This window comes from Pleurodeles waltl, chromosome 7 (assembly GCF_031143425.1).
Source record: "Pleurodeles waltl isolate 20211129_DDA chromosome 7, aPleWal1.hap1.20221129, whole genome shotgun sequence".
Taxonomy (NCBI): Eukaryota; Metazoa; Chordata; class Amphibia; order Caudata; family Salamandridae; genus Pleurodeles; species Pleurodeles waltl.
The window spans coordinates 595,820,334-595,845,127 of record NC_090446.1 but is presented as its reverse complement, the minus strand read 5'-3'; the positions used below and the strand labels follow the sequence as shown (position 1 = coordinate 595,845,127).

Genomic DNA, 24,794 nt, shown 5'->3' with positions numbered 1-24,794 from the left:
TATAATTGACAGCACCTTTTTGCCTGTCGCCTGCCGGGTAGAGATGACTAGAGGCGTCTTCTGTTAAAAAGTCTGCAGTCTCCCTTAGCTGGGCCCTTCACTTCATCTAGGATGCACATGGAGCGTGTTTGCGCTTTACCGGATGGGTGCAGGAATCCATCTTAGAATTTGTAGATAGCTATACAAAATTAGGGCTTTAGCCAAGGCTGCCTAAATCACTTTGTTCCACCTGCTGGAAGGCCTGAACTTTATCTGATCCTTCCCAAAGAGATCTGCTATAGCTACTCTCTGGCTGCTGAGTACGGGAGTGCTAGAAATGGGGTCTCTAGTTGGCAGTCAGTTTACACCCTGTCCAAGTAGGGACCCTCACTCTAGTCAGGGTAAGTGGCATACCCAGCTCTGATAACCCCTGCTCGCCCCCTTAGTAGCTTGGCACGAGCAGTCAGGCTTATTTCAGAAGCAGTGTGTACAACATTTGCACATAATGCACAGTAATACAGTGAAAACAGTACAAAAGGATACCACACCAGTTCTAGAAAAATAGCCAATATTTATCTGTGTAAAACAGGACCAAAATAAGAAAAATCCAACATACAGTAATAAAGATATATGAATTCAGAAAGAATTAACATAAAAATACATTTCCTTGAAGTTGATAGCTCTGTCTGGGGTTATCACAGTGTCGTGAACAACAAATCCAACAGTTCAGGTCGACCACGGTGTCGCAGGCCAGGTACGGAGTGGTGAGGACCCACTAACAGTGCCTTGGACATGTAGGGTGTCGTTATCTTCATGATGAGACTCGGAGTGCAACGTTGCGGACTTCTGTTCTGGAGGTCGGTACAGGGGTCCACGGGTCCTTGAAGTCATGAGTTGCTGCTCGAATTCCGGGCTGATGATGAAGTCAGGAGTGCTGGCGTTGATGGCGTCGGGGCTGCGGTGCGAAGTGTGACAATGCGATGTGTGGTGCTCACAGGTCATGGTGCAGGCAGCGTCTCGATGACGGCGTCGGTGTGACAAGGGCTGTGGTGTGAAGCGGGGCAGTGCGATATGCAGTGTCTCCAGGTCGCGGTGCAGGAAGCACCTTCGTCTTTGCTGAAGCACTGTTGTCAGTAGGCGCAAGGCAGCGGTATGATGCGGGGTGGGCTCTGTGCTGCACCCATGGGTTGCGGTGCAGACAGGGGCGTCTGTTGACAATGCTGAAGGCGATGGTGCTGGCAGACCGGGGCTGTCGTGCAGGACAGGACGGTGCTTCCTGTACCCCACAAGCAGTGTCCTCAGGCCACGGTGCAGGCAGCGGTGTCTGTGTCAGCATAGAGCATCGTTGTTACCAGGGCTGCAGTGTGAGCAAGGTGATGTGGAGTGCAGGGCCCAGAGGTCACCGTGCAAGCAGCGGCTTGGTTGCGGCGTCTGTGAGACCAGGGTTGCTGTGCAAAGCAGGGCACGACTCCGTGCATCGTCGTCAGGTCACAGTGCAGGCAGCAGCGGCGTCATTGACCGCATTGTGGTAGTTTTTCTTCTGTTGCAGCACAAAACACACCGTTCCCAGTGCTGTAGGTTGATGAATCTGAAGTATTTGATATCCCTGAGACTTCCAACAAAAGGCAAGCTCTACTTCAAGCCCTTGGAGAAATACACAGCACTCTGCCCATGGGGTTACCCACGGCCTGCCTTAGGGGTGACTTGCATGTAGTAAAAGGGAAGGTCTGGGCCTGGCAAGTGGGTACACTTGCCAGGTCGAAATGGCAGTGCAAACCTACACACACAGACACTGCAGTGGCAGATCTGAGGAAGTTCTAAGTACAGCAGCATAGGTTTTGAAAAAATAGATAGCCTAGTGAGCTGAAACTCCCTGTAAAAATTTATGAAACGAAACAGTGCAAGAGGCTGGTAAATTTCTGTCAGTGAATAGGCTGTAAACAGTGTCTGCACCAGGGCAGTGCAACAGGTGGCACAATCAGTGCTGCAGGCCCACTAATAGCATTTGATTTACAGGTTCTGGGTGCACACAGTGCACTTTACCAGGGACTTAGTAGTAAATCATATGCCAATCAAGAATAAACCAATACAATTTATACAGGGAGTGCAGTGGTAAAGTGCGCAGACAATAAACCAGTAAAACAGATCTGTTAAAATAGGAGGAAAAATGAAAACAGTTTGGGGATAACCCTGCAAAAAGGGACATTTCCAACAGGGAGCTATATCCTTTCTTTGGTTTCTGAGTGGTAGTTAACCCCTTCGCTGCCAGGCCTTTTCCCCCTCAATTGCCAAGCTTTTTTTTGGCTATTTAGGGCAGTTCGTGCTTAAGCCCTCATACCTTTTTGTCCACATAAGCCACGCACTCCAAATTTCCTAGGGATTCTAGAGGTACCCAGACTTTGTGCAGTATACTGTTGCGTCTGCTGGACTCTTCTGAATGCGGGGATATATAGGGCTTATAGGTTCATCAAGAAAGCTGCACCTTGCAATGGTTTTCTTTTATTCTATACCGAGTATACAGCAATTCATTTGCTGAAATATAAAGAGTGAAAAATAGGCATCAAGAAAACCTTTGTATTTCCAAAATGGGCAAAAGCTAAGGTGTTGAGAAGCAGTGGTTATTTGCACATATCTAAATTCTGGGGTGTCCATACTAGCATGTGAATTATAGGGCATTTCTCAAATAAATGTATTTTTTACACAGTGTCTTACATTTGGAAGGAAAAAATGTAGAGAAAGACGATGGGCAATAACACTTGTTTTGCTATTTTGTGTTTCCCCCAAGTCTCCCGATTAAAAATGGTACCTCACTTGCGTGGGTAGGCCTAATGCTCGACATGGACACATCACATTTTTACATTGAAATCTGATGTGTTTTTTGCAAAGTTCCTAGGTGTAGATTTTGGCCTCTAACTCAGCCGGCTCCTAGGGAAACCTACCAAACCTGTGCAATTGTTTAAACTAGACACCTAGGGGAATCCAGGATGTGGTGACTTGTGGGGCTCTCACCAGGTTCTGTTACCCAGTTCGAAACCTCAAAATTTGGCCAAAAAACAATTTTTCCTCACATTTTGGTGACAGAAAGTTCTGGAATCTGAGAGGAGCCACAAATTTCCTTCCACCCAGCGTTCCTCCAAGTCTCCCGATGAAAATGGTACCTCACTTGTGTGAGTAGGCCTAGTGCCAGCGAAAGGAAATGCCCCAAAACACTATCTGGACACATCAAAATTATCAAGTACAAAACTACCTGATTTTGCGGGGGCACCTGTGTTTTTGGTCCTGGGCTCAGCAGCCATACAGGGAAACCTACCAAACCCAGACATTTCTTAAAACTAGGCACCCGAGGGAGTCCAGGGAGGTCTGACTTCCGTGTATTCCCCAGTGTTTTCTTACGCAGAATCCTCGGCAAACCTCAAATTTAGCTAAACAAAAAAATCTAATTTTTCCCACATTTCTGTGTGGGATCACCGCACCGGGACAAATTTCCTACCACCCAACGTTCCCCTCAGTCTCCCGGTAAAAATGATAGCCCACTTATCTAGGTGGGCCAAGTTCCTGTGACAGGGAAGAGCCAAAAACATGTCGAAATTGAGGGGGAACCAAAGTGAGTCCAAAAGGGCAGTTTGAAAAAAATAAAAAAAAACATTTTTAGGCTGACAAGTGGGGCAGAATGTTTATCTGTATAGATGAGACAACGCTGGGTGGTAGGAATTTTGTGTATTCCTGCAGATTACGGAAGGTTCCATCACAAAAATGTGGGGAAAATTTGTGATTTCCAGTAAAGTTAGAGGTTTGCAGGGCATTGTGGGTAAGAAAATTGTGCAGGGTACATGTGAAGCACACCACCCTGGACTCACCCAGATGTTTAGTTTTCAGATGTGTCTAGGTCTTGTTGATTTTCCTAAATGGCAGCATCTCAAAGTCCAAAAATTGCAGCCCTCACCATTCCAAGTGGGATGATTTTGAGAGTTAGCTGAGCTCCCATGGCCCAAATGTAAAACCAAAACCCCAAATAGTCAAATGTCCTCTTACTTGCCATGGGATAAGATGTTTTATTCTGCAGAGGGAGAGCTGAAAGACTGCTACCCCCTTCAGTTGGTAGCCACAAAACTATATATATATTTTTTTAATTCCCTGGCATCTAGTAGACTTTCCGCCCCCCTCGGGTGTGGATCGGGGGTAATTGCCCCATCTGCCCACTGGTGGGGAGAACAACTTTGGCCCCATTTATTTGGGGTGGAGGTATGGCCATACACCCACCCTCTTATTTAAAAAAAAAAAAAAAAAAAAAAAAAAAAAACGCAAGTCTCTGGTGGGCTTTCTGCCCCCTTCCAAAAATAGGCCGATCTGCCCCCAAGGTGGGCAGATATGGCTAACAGTAATGTGCCCTCGTGGGGAGGGACCCTTGCCCAAGGGGCTGCCCCCCTCCCCAAACAAAACACATACACCAATCCCTGGAGCCTAAGTGGTTTGGAAATAGGCCAATCTGCCCCCAAGGAGAGCAGACATGGCCTAAAATAAATTTGCCCCACCCACCCTCCCCAACAAGGGGAGCCTAAGGGGTTGCATCCCTTGCGTGAAATTGGCGCAAAAAAAATAATCTCTGGTGTGTAGTGGTTTCTGCCCCCCTTGGGGGGCAGGTTGGCCTAATAAAAAATAGGCTGATATGCCCCCAAGTGGGGCAGAAAAGGCCTAAAAATATTTTACCCCCCTGGGGAGCAGCCCTTGACCAGGGGGCCGCTCCCCTCATTCAATAATATTACCAAAAAAAAATAATAATAATCCCTGGTGTCTAGTTGTTTCTGCCCCCCTTGGGGCAGATTGGCCTAATAAAAATAGGCGATCTGCCCCCAAGGTGGGCAGAAATGGCCTAAAAATAGTTTGACTCCCTGGGGAGCAGCCCTTGCCCAAGGGCTCGCTCCCCTTATTCAGTTAAACAAAAAAAACCTCCCTGTTGTCTCATGGGCGTTTCTGCTGCCCGATCGCGAGAGAGACATGAAAGAAGAGGAAAGGTCTTTCCTCTCCTTTCATGCCTCTCTCGCCCCCTCCACGTGATTGGAGGAGAAATGCTTTGAGCATGGGGGGGGGTAGGCCTCTGATGAGGTTCGTGCACGATCGAGCGCTGGTGTCATCAGACACCACAGTGGGGGACGGGGTGGAAGGGGAAGCGATTCTCCTTCTATCCCTGCCCTGGGGGTGCCGGGGGGAGCTCTAGCGCTCCACACATGAGCCGGTTCAAGGATGTAACGGTTATATTCTTGGCACCTCAGCGCCGCAGCCAAGGGCGTAACAGTTACGTCCTTGGCTGCCAAGGGGTTAACACCAGAACTTTCCTGCCTATTCCCCAAGTATGTCACTGTAGTCCGGTTGCAGCAACTGGGGGGGTCAGGGCTGCCTTTTTGTTCACTTTGCAGTTTAGCTCCCTTCTTCTCTGTCCAGACATCTCCAGTTTTGAGTGCTAAAGAGTGTGGCTTGACCTGTTTGGGTCAGATATGCTAGGTTTAAGACTATCTGGAACCAGTTTGGGGAAAGCACTGTAGGAGGACACCTGGGCATGGCAGATCTGATTGGAGGAGTCTTCCAAAAATGTTCCTATGGCAGAAAACTGATTAGTCAAGAAAAAATATTGATCAGTGGCCTTGCTTACAGCGCCAAGTATCAGGGATTCTCATTGACCAGTGCTCGATCCCACACAGTAGTGTGGGAGAGAGAGATGACGTCCTTGTGCCTGTCCTGGGATGTTTGATTGCTAGTCTCCCTATTCATTTGGAAGGCAAACTGAAGCGAGGCCTTGCAAGAAGAGCTAAAGACTGCCTTGAGAGGGACCTGCCTACTGAGTACATCGGATTTTGATGTAATCCACCCCCCAAATGACTGTCTACTTTGTGGAGTTAGTTACCAGGCAGCTGGATTAATAAGTACCTTGGATCTTAACTAGGCCAGGGAGAACTTTTATTTATGCTGGAGTAATATGAGTAATTTTGGTAATTTTGCTATACTCTTGTGACTTGAAGTTACATAAAATAACATACGTTATTTAGTAATTTGGGGCAAAAATACCTACTGCAACAGCACAGGAACAGAGCGAGCAGCAGCTGGCTACTGCTGTTTGTGTTCTGTTGTATTTAGCGCTATTTTCTTAGTGCTCTGGTCCATTTTGACCACAAGGGTGCATTTTCTGCTAAAAAAACACAGGATTATACGTCTGGTATAGTTCTTTGTAATCTTGCATAATTTTGCATAATTACGTTACAGCAGATTACGCCCACCATTAGTCCTAATCCTAATGCAGAGGCTGAATCTGTCTCGAAGGAAAAGGTGAACTCTCGGTGCAGAGGGTTGCCAGCAGTGAACCACTGCCCGGGGACACGGTGTAGAAGAGATCACAGGTGTGCAGGAAGGACAAAGGACTAGACTAACATTGCATGATGCTGAGGGGTAACATTTTGTAATATTTCGCCTTTTCATCTTCTGAACTATGAAGGAAATATGCAGTCTTTTCTTCTGTGCTATAAGAGTCGCTGAACGGTTGGGGCCCGAGTCAGCGTGACTTTTTCCCGTGCCTTAAAATGACCTTAGAGTCAAGTGCAGCATTTGTCCACAATATTGTAGGGATGCTTAACAGAGGGAAGATTCAATTACAAGATACATGCGCATAGTGCAGTGAGGGTGTGTGTGTCAATTGTGTAATAATGCCCAGGCCTAAAGGCGTAGTTGGTGTATAATAGTGGAAGCGGAATAGCCACTAAAAATATATTTGTTGTTATTGTGTAAAAGTAGAGAGCAGTTATTGTGTAATAAGGCATAATATGTGGTTGTAGTAGGTGTGCAGTTAAATGCTGCATGGGCAGTGCTAATATTGTTTGGTAACACATAGCTCAGGTGTTAGCACCTCAGTGTCTGGGTGCGGTTCTCGGTTTGGCAGCCATCCGATATGTGCTGCTGAGAGTCAGCAAGAGTTTATGTTGGGTTGTGGTGATAACACCAAGGGATGGTGCAATTTTCCAGACTATCAAAGTGTGAGTGTGGGTTCTGTTTCGTGATTATCCACAATTCGTGGGGGTGTTAGAAGCAGAAGAAGATGTAGCTTTGGAGAGGCAGTGGTGGTAATGCAAGGTAGGATTTAGGTCCTGCAGCAGCTCGTTTGTTGAGAGAGCCAGCAGCAATTCAGGGAGAGGAGTGGTGGTCTAGTAGGATCAGCATCGGTGAACGATTTGGTTGTCGGATGGGTTAAGCAACAGCCTGGATTGAGTTTGGTAGCAGGTGGCTGTGCAGGTTGGACAGCCGTAAAGGGTGAGGAAATAGTGGGGGAAGTAGCAGGAGTAGTCCGGGTGCCAGATATGCAAATGGCAGCGCACCAGGTCTTCAAAATGGGATCAACAGCTGTTCAGCATGGCGAATAGCAGTCCAGGGTGCAATCTGTTTAACTATAAGTAGTCCGGGGGTTGGGCTGTCAAAATAGCCAGTTTGGCGTTTCTGTGCACAGCGGTTGATTAACACCGCAAGAGTAGCTGTGAGTGTCGGCAAAAGTCTAGAGTGGGATCCTGCCGGCAAGCCCAAGGCAGAGTTGAAAAGTTCGGCAATGACCCAATAGTAGAATGTGGGACTGGTACGGCATCGAGTGTTTGATGCTGTAGAAGGCCAAAGTTGGGATTTTGGCTGCCATTCTGTTCAAAGTGTAGTTTTGGGGTTGGCAGCAGTACATGGCAGGCCTTTAGGGTTAGCATAAGTCCAGGGTGGTGTTTTAGTGGCACTGGTGTACAGTCTAACATCTAGCCACTTTTTTCTTTTTCCATTCGCAGTTCTTCTCTTCAGTTTACATCTAATTCTCGATGGCAACAGCACAGACTTGTCATGTGACCTACGACCCGGGTTGCCTTCGTGACCCTGTGAGTTACCAGTGTGCTATGGGAAGCGTGGGCAGCTTGATCGAAAAACAGGACTTTGTGGATGATACAAGCCTTGACCGGAGGTTCCCTCAGGGTTGTCGACAGCCTGGCCCTAACAAAGGAGGCATCCAAAGGGAGGTTCTCAGCTACTTGAACATTACAAAAAAAGACTGGAAAAGCGGCAAGAAGCTGGCTGGAGGGCTACCTTTCCGACGAGAGCACAGCGTGGATGAGCGAGAGAATGGCTATCCAAGTACCCACTGCAGAGACCGCCAGGGGACTAACTTCACCAAGACCTCTCTCCCTGAGAGGGGTCGCTATGATAAGGTGAGAGTCCAGATCATCACATTCCAAATGCCTTTCCCTCTTATGTGGAGTTGCATTTCCCCTTTGCATCAGGCTTACCATAATGCCCTCTTTTCCAGTCCCCCTGGAATAATTGAATCGTTCTTGCTTCCCTCTAGGTGAGACCACCCCTCTCACAGACTCCCTCAGTCTGTCTCCCACCCAGTTCCTTCTTCTTACTTCACTCTCCGTCCCTCTTAGCCTGCCTCCTGCTCCTTTTTTGTTTTTTTGGACTGTATTAATTTAAAGCTAATATCCTTAAATTTGTGCACTTTTTATTGACGAGTATTAAACAGAAATCCTGGACCGCATCAGATACCATTCAACCAGGACAGACCTCTAAGACCGGCCTTGCCTCCTTCATTTAGGCTCTTTAGATTCTCATTTCTTTCAAAGTTTTCTTATCATGCTAGGGATATAGCTAACATTGGTATCTTCCGACACACTCCTTCCCTGTTGTTTCATTGTCTGGCTCCCATTCACCAGGTGTTCCCACATGTATGATATTGACACTTTTACATAAACCTTTACCAAAACGTGCTGAGGTCATCGTAAAATGACCTTAGAATTTTACAAAATCTCAAACAAAATAATACATATGAAATTGACACATAAAAGGTTCCTGTTTCTGTTCTGTTTATCTTTTAGCTTGAGAGACTCCTATTCAGCAATAAGGTGTAGGGGGTCCAACAAGAGCGCCAGAACGCCATCTGGACAAATTACATGAGCTTCCCTCCTCTTCTCAGAAATGCAGCAAAAGGCTTTAAGGCACAGTTAAATAAAATTATGGAAAGAAAATAGCTTAGTAGAATCCCTGCCTTCAGAAAGGGCTCATCCTACATTAAATCCTTAGCAAATCCACAGGTTCTTACAATTGTTTTTACATGGTAGATGAAAAAAAATATCCATCACTGGGAGACACTTTAAGATTCAAAACATGAGACTATAAAAATAATTTTTCAGACTCTAAATTATGAATGTTCTCTTTAAATAACTGTTTTAGCAGCAGTGATCATTTTCACCTTGTTTGAATTCTATTTAATACGTTTTTGTTTCTGTAGGCCAGTAGTGTCTAACATACCTACATGTACAACATCCGGAGCCACACCAGATTTTTAGGATAAATACTAATAGATTTATAATTCAATCAGTGTATGTACATTTACCTTATGTGTCTATCCAGACATTTTGACCTGGAAACGGCCCTCATAGGCCTGCATTAGACAACTCTGTTGCTGTTAGTCTCTTCCCAGACCACCCGACACAGAAAACATTGGTAAAAGTATTGCTTTTTCATGTCTAATTTAGCAGCCTGCTGGTTAGAGGTGACCATATAACTTTGGAAAAGTGTCAGGCACTGTACTTCATACTGAGTGTTCTTAATAATTGTTCATTCCTTTCAATTTACAGATTGTACCGCATATGGTAGATTGTGACAAATCCTAAAATGTACGGAAAATGCTTCACAACTGCACCTTTCTAGAGACTGTCCCATCAAAACCAACTTTTCATATGAGAGGACCTTGGCTGATGTCTGTGAAGTATCAAAAGATTAGATTAGGAGTGCTTAGGAGTGTCCTAATGGGCAGAGCCAATGGAACAATGTGATCCTGCGGCTTCTCCTGCATAAACATACATTTGAGCACATGCCATGTGATCCACGATCTTCATGACTTGCACATTTACCAAAATATATCATCCCTCCAGTAGATCAAAACTTATTAAAATGGCTCCCTGTGTAATACAGCACTACACCTGGCACGTTACACAAGTTATCCCGATCAGCAACCCCGCTGCTGCTTGATATCCCTTAATTTAAAGAACAGACAGATGCTCCTGGACTGTATAATCATCCCCAATTGATGGCTTGGGTTAGGGCTTTTTACTGCAGCATAAAACATAAAGTTATGTAAGACTAATTGGAAATGTGTGGAAGCAGGACAACTGCCTTTTAAGACGTAAAGCTACCTATTTTTATTAAAATGTACATGGAGGAGGATTTAGCTCCACCCAGAGAGCTCATGCTATTGGCTGTTCAGTATGTGATTCCGCCTCCTATTGGTGTTTACATTGAATGCACATGGGACTATTTTACACAGTTTAGCACTTACCAATAATAAGAATAGCAAGAGACTACCAAGTTAGGTAGTATGCAAGTGACATCGCACATGACATTACAGTACTTTATAGGAAGTGACACCATAAGAAGTGACATTAGATCTAAAGACCTCAACCATTATATAGTAAATCTACCATGAGTATATTTGAGTGCATTATGAGTATACACACAAACACTCCTCGTATTGAATGCCTACCTGATACAAGGTAATGCAATGCAATGCAGGACAACGTGCTGCCTTGCGTTTGTGTGTGGGTGTTTTTTTTTTTTTTTTTTCCAAGAAATCAACTCAGTCAGGATTTCTGTGGCACTATAAATCCCAAAATAATTTTTTTATCGGGGTTGCACCAGAAAATTGACACAACCCAAAAGCAACTCAACTTATGCATTTGTTTTTAAAAACTCTGCCATAAACATATTGGCAACAAGGAGAAACAGGACTGTAACTATGTAACTATGTTTTGCTTAATTGGGTCCATTTAATAAATACTTCCTTTCATGGTGATCCACCTGTTGGATGGCCAGAATGCGAGCAAAGACAGCTCCCCGTAGCTACGTCCTTCTTTTGGATGTATAAGGAATTGAGAAATTTGAAGAAACTCTTCATAGCACTACTAAGACGTTTAATAATGCATTCAGTTGGAACGTCTGTAGAAGCTAGGCGTGTATCTTACTTTGTTTGGTGATATCAAGTAGTACGTGTTGAGGGATGTTAGTATGTAGGGACTCAATATCAAAAGTCATTAAAATTTCACAATTTTTCACCATACTGAGGTCTTCAGTATGGTGACAAAGACAATGCTATCTGTTACATAAGCTGTGCTTTGCCTCACAAAACGTTTTCTGAAATGATCTATGTATTGATGGGGTGGTCCTAGAATTGAGCCACATCCTGAAATAAAGGGACAGCTAGGGGATTGTATTTTAATTTCGGGACTTTTAGGTAGGGTGTATATCACAGCTGTCCTAGCTGATCATTTTTGAAAAATCGAAATTCCATGTCGCTAAGATTACTCTGATCTTTGGCTAGTTTAATGGCTGTTTGAATATGTACTCGAATTTCGTTAGATGGATCACCATTCATTTTTTTGTAAAGCTGTGGTATAGGTAGTTGTCTGAAGACGTCTTCATTATAGTCATCGGTGTTTTGAATCACTTTCCTTCCATCTTTCTCAGTAGGTTTAATCATTTTTTTTTTATATATTTTTTTTTTTTATGTAAGTAAGGCATGTTTCTCTATCTTGCATTAACATTTGGGCTCCCTTCTCTCAGTAGTCCGGATTCCTTCAGGACAGTGTTTTCGAACATTAGAACCTCTGGAGGGTCTGATGATGACGGCGGGTAGAAAGTAGAGAGAGGTTTCAAATTTGTGAACTGCCATGGTGGGGGAAGTTCTTTGTTTCTGAAGACGATATATAGTATGATCTTGGCAAGGAAAGGTATACAATTCCAACTCCATTTAAAGAAATCAGGTCGATTGGTAGAGACAGAGGTCACACGACGGCTCAGAAAAGATAACAGAGAAGCTATCGGTTTGTATTTTGACAAGCTAAAAATATGAGCCATTTTACTAATTTCAGGTATTGCCATTGATAGAACCAACTCCTGGTCTGACATTCCTCCTGATAATATCTTGGTGTTTGGAACCTTTTTAGACTCCTCAGATACAAGCAATTCTTAAATGGGTTCTGAACCACAAACCGGTACCAGTTCCGGTCCCTTACCCTCAGAACCAGCAACCCTATCATTAGAAACATTCCCTCCAGGAACATAGGAAGGAGATGAGACTACTCATTTCCGACTACAGAGATGGAAATATACCTGTCAGCCGCTTGACTGAAAACTGTTGGTGAAGAGGGTATTTAATAGGTTGATACCATCAAGATTAATGGAGGATGAGCACTTCAGAGTGTGATATGTTTCAAAAGCGAATGACCCTATTAAAGTGTATAGAGTGATTTTTGTTTGCCAGGCGGGTGAATGGAAGTAAAAAGAGGGTGATGACCAAACACAGTTGAATTGACAGGTATGCTGAAAGTCTGAAGCCAGAACAATGCATGCAGTATGCAGGCGTACTCCCTTCCCCTGCTCCATTTTGGTCATTAACAAGAAGCTAATGTTGTACTGGTACTGAGAGAGTGCATTGTGAATGGGAGAGGCTTTGGACTGGGCTGAGAGTAATACAGGTGCCTGGGTAGTGCTGTGGCCTTGTCTATACAAGAGCTAAGTTGGCCACTTGGAAAAGGTTCGTTCGCAGAACCTGAATCACTCTGTGTGATGGGTGTTGGTTGTATATTCTCTGGGAGGCAAATAAACATCTAAATTGCCAGAAGGCCTCCGTAGGAAAAAGGCTTATTAACCCGGTTCTTCAGCTGAAATGTTTGTAGCTGTAGGGAAGGGTGGAGGTTTCATTGTTCTGGAAATAAAATCTGGTGAAGCAAAGCCAGAACTTCCTGGATGAATGAGCACTCAATTTTATTTGATTGTCTGGACCTCAGGACCCAGGAAGTTCAAAGTATTTAAGGAGAGGGAGAAGAGGTGGTGGATCTGACGTGAGGGGAAGCCAGGATGAGGGAAGTAGAGGGGGGAAATGCTCCAGGAGATTCTCCAACTGTAATTTAGGAGACTGCTTTACACACCTATCTAGATTAGGGGTCCCCTGCCTCTCCAGGATTTAAAGCTCCTGCAGTGTTCAGGTCAGTTGCAAATGCACTTTCACAAATAGTCTGCCTTCAGGTTAACAACTCTGACTACCTGGTTTATCTAGGAAATGGCTTACCTAAACGGTTGGAGATCAGTATTCAAGGGACACCCCAGCAGCAGATTTATAGATAGTTCCTGCCTACCGATAAATGAACTGGGACAGGGCAAAATTGTCAATACAACTTCTCTAGGCAGAATGGCAAAGAGTGGTTTTGCGCCTTGAGTGCCATCCTTACGTGTGATGCCTTGAAGGATGTTAGCAACTGCAGTCAACAGACTGTGATTGAGCTACGACCTAGAAGGGGATCTACACTTGTTTGACAACCATATCTTCAGGGGGTGAAGAATTATTAGTCAAGGGTCGAGTCTGACTCCTAATAAATAGACCCCCTGAAACGTATGAGAGAGGATTTGGGAACAGTCGCAAACAATTTGAGACAAGAAATCATACTACTTGGCTGGGCCAAAGTAGACAAAGCCAGAGCTTGAGGAGATGCCCTCAGCAGACAAAACCAGTAAGGTTGGGAGCAGACCTTCTTCAGCTGCAAGTGAGCCAGCAGGAATGTGAATATGAGTGGAACTGTGTCAAGACCAAAATTCTGCATTCGGTACTAGCAACGCAGATACCTTCAGGCAAACCGGATCTTTCTACTTTTGGTCTGAAGCACAGGTATTAAACTTTGCATCTTTCTGTCCACTGAGCGCAACTAATCATTCTGCAGAACCTGCTGCTGTCTGTATATTTCCCAAGGTTGATATATTCAATTTAAAAGTGGGAGGGGGTGGGGGTACCTGACTGAAGTCCCAGAGATCTAGGATATTGTTAAGATCATTCCCCTCAATGTCCCAGGGAACCCATTGGTTACAGGGCAACATCTTTGGTGGGTGCTCTTCTTTAGCACTGGGGTGTGAGTGGCTCAAGCATTGTTGCACTTTGGTTCGCTAACCAAGTTACTCCTTGACTCTCTAGAATTTGAGTAGTTGAGGCTTTTTCTAGAAGGTGACAGTAGGGGGTTAAAAGCTCCTTTTTAACATGACACAGTAAATAAAACATATCAAACGCAATATCCAGTTAGAGCTGTTACTTAGAAAATGAATAGATCTTATTTTTTTTTTAACTTGCAACTAGTCAAAAAGCACAAAACCAGGAAGTGCTATATGACCCTAAGCTCAGTCTTTGTGATTACTTGCTAAGGAACTGGCTCTCCATCTGGCCTTCCTCATCTTCAGGCCAAGGGCCACTGAGATCTTCCACCACCATCCCACTTTGCCAGTATCTATCTTCCAACCCATGACTACTGAAGCCTTGGTAGCTGGAAACCACTGTACTTAACTAGGCTTCTGCTTCCTTCAATAACCTTTTAGAGTTGTGTGGGGTCAAAATGCTAGGTTGAAGGGCAACCCATACTTGATACTGATTAAGGATAACCAAACATGGTAGTAAACGGTTAAATTCACACAAAGGACATCTGAATATTCTCACCATAGGACAAGATTAGCACAGAAACCCTTATTATTATATTTAGGGCCTGTAGCGCTGTGTTCTACAGCTGCCCGAGCCACCACTGACAGTACCATCTCTGTCTGAGGCAACGTTGCCAGTTCCTCTGCTGCCTCTGCACTGCAGTGCCATTTGTGCTGCAGGGTGGAATGCTGATAATGCCTGTCACTGGAGGGTCAGTGGCCCTTTTCAGACAACTGAAGATGTTCTGGAAGGCTTCACCTTCCCCTGGAAGTACCTCGTTCTCAACTTGGGGCGAAAGGAAGCACTTTCCTAAGACTGAAACCTTTGATTAGAGCTCAGTTGTGTGACTTGACTGTGCTTCCCTAGTACTGCTGGACCATCTCATCCATTTACCGATTGAAAACATTTTGTCCTTCAAACAGCGAATCAACTACATTGTCTTGAGATTCCTACTTCAAGGTGAGAGAGTTTGTCAATGCCTGATACCTCGTGGAGAGATGGGAGAGTTCTGCTGGTGAAACCAATAAGAGCTTTCACCCTCTAAGCACCACAAACAACCTTGGTTTTGAACCTACGCCTTGGATGGGATGTTCTGCTACCTACCCGAGCATTTAGAAACGTGGTGGTTACCCATCTCCAGAGCACCTCTACTTAACCTCTTGATTTGACCTCTTAATGGTAAAATGTCTCCTCCTAGATGGGATCATCTGTGCTCTGCTTAATCCTGTGCTTAATCGATTGGTAATCAAACTACTTGCAAATGGCAACCTTCCAAGCATTTTGTCTTATCACCTTTGCATATGCATGGCGTTGGCGTGGCTAGGATGTGAGACAATGCCTGACCAGGGTTTACCCTATTATTGGCCACCTGTTTTTTTTATTCTTTGGCAAATGCAAGGTGGTTGGGGTGCTAAACCCTGCTCAAAGGTGGAGCCTCTTTCGACCTAGCAAGAATTGGTGGAATCCTCGTTCATGAGATGTATTTGTAACGTTGTAAGCAGTATCTCTGCTTTTTCAAAAGGTGCATGCCTATGCCACCAACTCAAGTGTTTGCCTGTTTTGCATCATCTAACTGCATCTCTGCATTGGACCTTGTTACCATAAAGATTATGTGCTTTCTACCTTTACTTCTCTTTTTTTGCTGTATGCAAGCCCGGCAACCCGCTGCTCTCCGGCTAGGTCGATGCTATGTCGCTACCTGTTTAGTCCTAATGTAATAATAATTTTCTCGCTTCTTATACCACCTTCTCCATCACACTTCTAGCCAGTGTGCCTGAAGACAAAATTAGAGCACCTCTCTGGTCGCTCGCTCACTACGCCAAACACGTTCCGCATAAGGTCACAACACATACATGCTCTGCACACCAAGCACCACCCCGATGGTGTGGCATTCTACCCGTCCAAAAGTGTCCTTTTGGTGCCTCACATAAGGATTTTAAGCGTTATCTACATCTTACATGTAGGAAACAGACGACCACCATGTTCAGGACATGCAGGCCTGCTACTGCAAATTACTTGTGGTCTAACAATCCAGGCAGTGAGAAATAGGTTGCCAGAGCGGAAGCGTTAAGGTTAAATGAGGAATTCCTTTTGGCGTTGCTGTACAGCATTGGGGAGGCTGTGCAGCATTTTCAAAATAAAATTAAAAAAAGACAATGGTGTTGTCATTACAGTAATGTACACATGCTTCAGAACGCATGCGAGCTCCTGCTTAATGACATGGGCACCATTTATTTTATTTATTTATTGATCCAAAATGGTGAACGCCACTTGCATCATTAAATAAAACATAAAGATCTGTTAATGCGAAAGAGGCAAATATATATATATATATATATATATATATATATATATATATTTTTTTTTTAATGGAGAGCAGTGTTGGGCGATCACGGAGGAGCAAGTGGAAGGAGAAAGGAGAGAAGCAATAGACAATAGTTTGGGGGGCACAGGAGTGAAAGAACACCACAGGAGCAACACGGATCCCACGATGTGGGAGAGGGAACGAGAGCAGCACGGGGAGGGAGAAGCACAAGGACAAGAAAGAGAAACACTTAGTGGGAGGGAGAGAGCAGCACAAAAGCGAGACTGATGGAACAAAGCACTCTTGTTGAGTGCTTATGCAAAAAGAAACGAGCCGCACGAGGGAGGAGAAAAGCAGATGGATGAAAGGGACCAACACAGTGTAGAGAAGCTCACGAGGGAGACGGCTGGAATCCTTAAGAAAAATAGAAACAACTAGCTACCTAAAACTGAGCAGTCGATGGAGGCAAGTGAAGAAGCTCTGCTTCAAGAGAGGGACAAAACAAAATGGCCAAGCCACTGAATAATACACTAGCAAATGTTTGACTAATGCCAACCAGTGATAAGATGAGGGCGGTCTTTAAGCACACTTTAAGATCTTGGTATTTGACAATAGTTCTTTTGCAACCAGAGGGCTTGCGCTGCCTGATAGACTCGACCTAAAAAGGGTTGTACTACCAGCTTTTATTAGGGTTCCTTGCAGAGGGACTCTGATGCCATGTTATAAGGGCTTGAGGCCATTGCAGTTGGGTCATTGTCTGTTGTTTCGGGTTGAACGAGCCCATAAAACGTAATGCAAGGACGAGGCCAATTGTTGATCAGAAGCTCTCAGTAGCACTCGCTTGGATGAAACCTCTGGGCACGCAGCCACTGCACCAAGGCTTGAGCTCTAGATCAGGATTTGGAAATACTAAATATTTAGCTGAATTGGGTAGTTACGTATTTCTAAGCCATTTACCAATTATAATTCCTGAACTGGATTTTGTTCTAGAAGGATTCATTCGTATCTGGCAAGTTACAACATGTATTACTGGATGCATTCACGTTGAAATATTGTCATTTACTTGCTGTGCTTCTGCTACACATTGTGATGAAAATCACCCTTCTGCAGTGCACCGCCTACATCCTGAAGGTACAAGGGGATGGGTTGGTGCGGATTTCATTACCGGTGCAGTAACTGAGAAGAGACAGAGTGTTCAGTTGCAGTTCTTCTTACTTGAGAAGTTTTCTTTGTGCCATTGGGAGTGACCAATGGTGCACCCTTGCCTTGTCCGGATAGACTGATTCTGCAGCTGTATTGGAGGATCACCTCTATGTGTGAGTGCAGGGATTATTCTGGTGGAGGGGGATATGGGACTGTCTAGGGGATGGGGGAGAACTGATAGCGAGCTGTGCCGAAGGTACTGGGTGAGTCTCTGAGAGCCCAAGGTTGTTTCATGGTGAAGCATTGAGTGGGGTTAGATCACCACAATCTTAGTCCCAATGTATGACTCTGCAGTGGATAGAGGAGAGCTGTCATAGTCCATATGAACTATGGTGTAGCTGTACAAGAGGCTTGACTTAGCTCCAAAACCTTCCCTATTTGCACTATGTGGAGGAGAGTGAGCTGCTTTGTTGATCACTAAGTTACCATGATAGAAGACTAGTGAGATTACTGGGCGGTTTGAGGATTTTCAGGTTAATCGAGGAAGTCTGGATGGTGCTGGCTTTTATGTAGGGGTGGGGCTCGCTTTCGGTGGTGCGGCTGGGTATATTGTGTTGTTGCAGGAAAGTTAGGGCCTGATTTAGAGTTTGGCAAATGGGATTACTCTGTCACAAAGGTAACAGATATCCAGTCCGCTGATGGGATAACCCATAATAGCCTATGGAGATTGTAGTATGGCAGATGGGATATGTGTGACAGAGTAACCCGTCCACCAAATTCCAAGTCAGGCCCTTAGTCCATAAAGTCTGTTTTGCTGTTTATTTATATTTTTGGTTCTGGGGTAGCTTGGACGAACTGTGATGCCATGTTCAAAACATGTTTTTCATTCTTTTGCAGCCTCGCATCAATACTCCCTCTTTCAAGCCCATTGGGGTGAAGAACTTCTTTTCCATGGAGAACCTGAGCCCTTCGTCAGGCACCAAACTTTCTCATAGCCAAAACAGCCTGAGCACCCCAGTGCACAGGGGACCCCTGCGGGCCACACAGCTCCATACCATCAGCCAGGACGAAAGAGAGGAGGAAGGGGATACCCTGTCTGACTCTGGGCCCTGCTCTGTCAACAGTGTCCCTTGTTACACCCCAGCCTCTGGAACCCCGCAAGCCCCACTTAGTGCCTCCACTGGACACCTCAGTCACATTGGGGGCTCACTGGACAGGGCAATGCGGGGGAGTGGGGAGAAGGCACCATGCAGAAGCATGGCTGTTCTGAACCGCCTATATAGTGCAGGGGACCCACCACCTCCTTATGAATACTCTCGTTCTCTGGAGGACATGGTCCAGCAGCTGGAGGAGCAGCTGCAGCAACGGGGAGTGGAGGCACAGCCGCTGCAGCAGAAGGAAGTGGAGAAGCAGCCACGCCAAAGAAGTCCCAGCGGGAAGGAAGACCCCTTCGCCCAGGTCATTGCATCACTATGAACTTTCTATGTCTAACTGCCCAAGTACTCGGAACAAACTCAATTTTGTCAGTTTCAGATAGTCTGCTTGTGCCTCTTGTTCTGCTGCTGTTGTTATGTTGGTTTATGTATCTGCTTGTGTGGTGACCCTCTTTGCAGTGTGCATGTTCTCTAGTTTGATTTCTGCCTGTGTACCCACTTCTACATTTGCCATGTGCTAACTGTGGTGGTGCTGCTTCCTGGTTGTAGGTGTGTGAGAACAAGCGCCAGCTATGGATGGAAGAGCTGGAGGAGCTGAAGCAGATGTACGTCCTGAAGCTGCATCAAGTATCCCAGCAGGCCTTGCGCAGTCAGAGGATCCTGCAGCTACAGCTCTACAAGGTGCAGCAGGAGAAGAAGCGTTTGCAGGATGAGATGACTCTGCTGCGGACAGAGTGTGAGGAGCTGAAGCACAGACAAGCCCCACCCAGAGGCTTGAACCCCAAGCAGGAAGAGGCCAAGTGGGAGGTAAGAGCACCTGGCAAACATCAGTTCTGCTCCAGCAAAATGCTAATTTTAAGGGCTGAATAGGACGCAGCTTCGTCCCAGCATGATTCTATACGTTTCTGTCATGGATCTAGCCCGCCACATTACACAGGGGCTGTCTGCCATACCCTACCCAACACATAATGTGCAGGGTCGCTGAAAGGGCTTAGTTTACTTTTTATTTTGGTCAATGTTACCTATAAGACAATAAGTAAAGTTCATCACATGTAGGAAACGTCCACCTACAAGTAATTGCGCTAAAATAAAAAAAGATGAGAGTTCCAAGGGAAATTGAAAATAAGTGGATATTCAATTAGCAGACCTTACGTGACTCTGCTATACATGCCAAGCAGAACAGGTGAAAACAGAAGTAATAAATACTAACTGAATAGGTTGAAATATCCATTTTACATAAACTAAAAGCAGCTTGCTGACTTTGAATTCCCAAAGTTCTGACTGCTGGGACAATGAGTTTTTTCCCTTGTTTGAGATCTACAAAGCCAAAGGGACAAAATGCATCTCGGCGTCATCAATTCTATGGCAATGATCACAAAAGTTTGGAAGCCTGCACTCTGATCCCCAGATATAGTTAAATATGGCCGTTTAAAAAGGATGCACAACCGGAACTTCAGTTACAAACTTTTAGCAGGCCGTGCTGCAATTGTCTCAATAGCATTCAGTTTTCGGGGAGCATTTAATAAGCGAGTCCTTAATTGTACTCTTAATTTTTTTTATTTTTTTTATTATTTTTATTTTTTTAAGTTGAGGGAGCCTTTTGAAATGTACAGACTTGCAGAAGTATTTACAATGACGTAGAACAATTCCAAGACATCTCAAAATATCTCTGTGGAGTCATTGCCCATCTCTTGCGGATAGTCGTATTCAATAGCGTAAAGATCTAGGTTTCGCCCATTAATCCAAGCTCTTAAACGTCCAGTTCGACCAAGAAAGGACCTGTTGGTATATTAAAACTGAATCTCAAAAAAGGTTTTAAAAATGCTTCCCGGGGCAGCCGGCCTCAATCACTATATCACGAAGAAGCCATTTACCCTGCCTAGCCCACGATACTGCAAATGGATTGTCTGCGCCACGTCTGCCCCTCAGCATGCTTCGAACCGTCCCCACCTGCCACATTAGTTAAGTTCGAGCTGTGCCGTGTTTAGCCTACTACATAGCTAAGAGCTAACGTGTTTCTCGCGCAGCTTATGAACTTATGAATCAGCTGCTTAGGCTTTTATTTTTATACCAGGCTTGTGGCGGTCTAAACTGCTGTGCTGTTCGCGTGTGCCCTGGATGCTATTAAACACTGAGATTTCCCCCCCCAGTCTTCAGATCGACTGGTCTCTGCCAAATGTATCGTCCTTACCCCAGGCACCAAATCCGCTTACATAAACAACGTACCCACATTTTCACGGGAGGGCCTCTTTACCGACTACAGGGGAGTCAGTCCCAAAGAATTGTGCATGGCCACCAGTTTACAAGCGGAGTTCATTTCTGATACCAGTTGATACATTGAAAATGAAGATAAAAGTGCAATATGTGAACAAGAAGGTGGAGTCCATAGTTCCCTAACAGTTTTCCCAGTGCCCTTTCCTATATAAGTGTTGAGAAGGGAGGGCATTATTGCTCAAATTGGCTTAACATCAAACTTTTTTTTTAAACTAAATACTGTGGTCCCCATCTTTTCCATTGCACTTAACTCTTCGCCTCCTGTACAAAGGCCACCCTCTTTTCAAATGCACTTTCCTTACACAGTTTTTCCCCCTTTTTCAGTAATATCCTCACCTCTTAATAGGTGTGCTTTACTCCTTTATTTTACGGGGTCATGTGGAGTTGAAGGTTCACTTAAGACTGCCCCTTTCGTGCTAGTGGGGGTCCTCTGTATTTTCTAGGCATTCACGTGTTCATACCACACCTCTTTGACCAAACCTCAACTTGTGCTGCAGATCCTCACTGTGGTCTTTGGTTCTCTTTTTTCCACAGGTGTCTCAGAAAGCGGCCGAGATATCACTCCTCAAGCAGCAGCTCCGGGATTCACAGGCAGAGTTAGCCCAGAAAACAGATGAAGTGTCAAGTTTAAAGGCACAGCTCCAAGATGCCAAAGCTCTAGTCCAGAAATATGAGGTGACTGCTGCTAGTGAGGCCATGCCGGTCTCACCTAAGAGACATTGGAGGGACTTTGGGCCACCCGCTAGTGAGCACCTCCGGGGAAAGCTGGACTCCAAGGGCCATGTAAAAGAGATGGGCTTGGAACTGGCAACAGAAGAGCCCCAGGGTTTCGCCAGTTGTGAAACGGACGATTCTAAGTGCCGAGGGCTGCAGGGGGATTGTGTGCTGCCTGTGGAGGTCCAGGTGGAGCGACTGCAGGCGGCTCTGAGACTGGAGAGACGACAGAGCGAGGCACTTCTCGGGGCCTTCGAGATGGAGCGCCGCACCTGGAAGCAGGAGAAGGAGCGGGTGCTGAAGTACCAGCGTGAGATCCAAACAGGCTACATGGAGATGTACCACCGAAGTCAGGCACTGGAGCGTGAGTTGCAAGACATCAAGCGTCTCAGGTCAGATTCCATATCTCCCACCTCCCTCTGGATGGGGCAGGTGGATTCTTCGGACACCTGACACACTTGTGGCAGGACACTCAGTCGCCTAGTTCCATTTGGATGGGAAAGATGGACTCTGACCCCACCCCACCAAGCACCTGGCCTGCAGTGGTCCCACGATTCCTGAAGCTGCTTGGGCTGAAAGCCACTGCATAAGACTAATAAACTGTAAGGGTGTGGGGACACATTATCCTGACGTGAGAAGATAAGTTTGAGCGTATTGTATTTGCTAAAATCACATATGGTCCATTCTTTCTGTAGGCAAAGGGGAACTCCTCATGCACCTTGTGTGCTTCTCCCTCCTGCCGGTGAGGATTCCCGATGAGAGCATGGGGGCTGGGCCTTCTAAATGTGAAATGTGAATGTTGAGCACAGTGGGTATCTGCTGTTTCTGCTGAAGAGAAGATGTGTTTTGATGTATTGCTCGATCACAACATTGAAGGGACGAGCGGAAACACTCCCTCCCTTGTGTCAGGAGATAAAATGGTACTGCATTCCCTACACCACCACTCTTCTCCCTATCTATCCAAGGAAATGGGAACTTGCCATGGTCGGTGTCTCATGCCTGCCTTGGGCTCGGAGATCTGGTTGGTGCTGCTCAAAAACGAGGTTTCCCTTTTCACTTTAATTTAAGCTCCTTTTGAAGTAATGTCCAGATCCTTTGCATGAATGTGTGCCATTTGGGACTGATTCAGTTAGCCATTGTGACAATGTTGGTTCCGTTGACAGAACTAACTGCATAACTTAAGCCTACGGTGCTGCCACCCTGTGATAAATGTGACCCTCAGTGCAGTGACCAAAGATAAGTGTACAACCATCTGACAACACAAACGTGTTGACACAAGACAGGGCCACACCACTGACAATGCCACAACCCAAAGCAAGGAAACTCCTTTTCCACCACTAGCATAAAGCGCAGGTCTATAGTCCACTATTGATACAACTAGTGTTGAGCAATCACCACATCGCAATGGGCAACATGTTGATCAAAACCTAGGATGGCCGATTGACAGAGCCATTACCCCAGTTGAGAAAATGCCCACCCATTATTAATGACCTGATCTGTGACTTGGGTACCATCAACCAATGAAAATATCATAACTTGGGGGTCATTCAAAGACATTACCATTTTTTGAACTAGATTAGTTAACCCTATTGACAGCACACGATTCAAGTTTAGGGCCCATCATCTACCGTGGATTATTGCTGTGACATAAGGTACAACCAATAGGTAACAGCAGTTTGAGTCAACCATTGAATAAATTGTTGTCTGCCATTTTTTCGGCCATAGAGTGTCTCCTGGTTCTAGGAATCCTTGTGCTAATGTCTCTGGTGGGTTCATGATGAATCAATAGGTTGCTGTGGATGGCGGCTTTTATGATGTGGTTTAAGGAGTAATTTTTGCTGTGAGTCCTCTGTATGCCAATACATGCCTATTTGATGTGAAATGTTGTTTTATTTTTTGTTTTTTTTATGTGCCTGTTATGCCTAATCTTGCTGAACCTGGATGTGAAGGTCTGGGTTGAAACAGGTGCAGGTTCAAGCACAGACTTCTCCAAAAATAAATGTTTTATCATTGTGTTTCAAATGTCACTTTTAAAGATAACTGTTGGATTATTTAACCCCAAGGAAGGAGGAGCATCCAGCCTTATGTACCCTGTGAGAGAAAGTTCTGAACATGATCGTATGGTGCTTTCATACATGGAGACTATCTGACAGAGTGGAACACTGCCATTTCCTGCACAGCAGGATGGCCATCTGCTAAATGTTCATCTTGCTTAGTGTTCTGTCAAAGGTTTCCAGTTTTTTTTTTGTGTGTGCAAGCTGCCACTTTCATCTCTATGCTTCCTCCTCCCGTTAGGTTTCTATTCTCTTCCGGTAGCCTCTCCCCGTGCCTGCATCTTTCCATTTTCTCCTACTATGCCCTCTCTCTTTTTCTAGCACACTGCGACTCTATGTACACTCTCCATTGGGCTAGTGGCCTCTTACCCTTGCCTGTCCCAGCCAACCATTCATCCTTCTTTCTCTTTACCGATATTTCCACTGGGAGCCAGTGCCCTCCCCATAAGCCCTTTCCCTTGGGACCACTTCTCTTTCAGGCCCTATCCACGCCAGATCACATAATACCGCTTCCCTCACATGGCAGCCTCTCCCTACCCCAGAGGTGTTTTGTTCCTTACACTTGCAGCCCCCCTCTTGCTTTCCTTTGTGATATCCTCACAGCTCCTTTCCTCTTGGCTAGCGTTCTCTCTTGTCCCTTAAGTGCTTTTCTCATCCCTGGGACCTGTTTTCTGTCCCTTTGTTATTTATGCAGTTTGAATAGGCATTTGAGCTCTAAAGGGAACCGGTTTGCCTGCTGGCACATATGTTGCACACAGCTGGGGCGCTAGCATTTGGGTCACAGTATGAATATATATAATAATGTGTATATGTATGTGTGTGTGTGTGTGTGTGTGTGTGTATATGTGTGTGTATATGTATATATATATATATATATATATATATATTATGCATTTGTGCAAGCAGTTAGATTTAGTAACCAGCATGATAGTTTCTCCTGCAGCCATGTTGTCTTACTGAGGGGGGCTCCCCAAATCATGAAAATGAGGCTGGTCTGCATGGGCATTGCACCCACATACACCAGCATCTTAAATGGTCCCTTCCTTCTCACTGACTTTTGCTGGCAGCCAGCATTCCTGATGAAAACTAAGAATGGAGTGTTTCCAAATTTCGTGTGTCATCTGAGACTATGTCCTGAGGCCCTTTAGTCC

General features: G+C 45.2%; 1 protein-coding gene across 3 annotated transcripts in view; it reads left to right on the top strand.

The window, feature by feature from the left end:
- The window catches only part of N4BP3 (NEDD4 binding protein 3), a 50,430-nt gene extending 26,814 nt beyond the window's left edge, over positions 1-23,616 (top strand). For all 3 annotated transcript variants that reach the window (XM_069244469.1, XM_069244470.1, XM_069244471.1), the window contains exons 2-5: positions 7,782-8,195; positions 18,345-18,905; positions 19,151-19,408; positions 21,410-23,616. In XM_069244469.1, coding sequence (XP_069100570.1) covers positions 7,812-8,195; positions 18,345-18,905; positions 19,151-19,408; positions 21,410-22,042 — 1,836 coding nt within the window. In that variant the 5' untranslated portion in view covers positions 7,782-7,811 and the 3' untranslated portion in view covers positions 22,043-23,616. The remainder of the gene's footprint in view (positions 1-7,781; positions 8,196-18,344; positions 18,906-19,150; positions 19,409-21,409) is intronic.
- Positions 23,617-24,794: the final 1,178 nt, after the last annotated feature.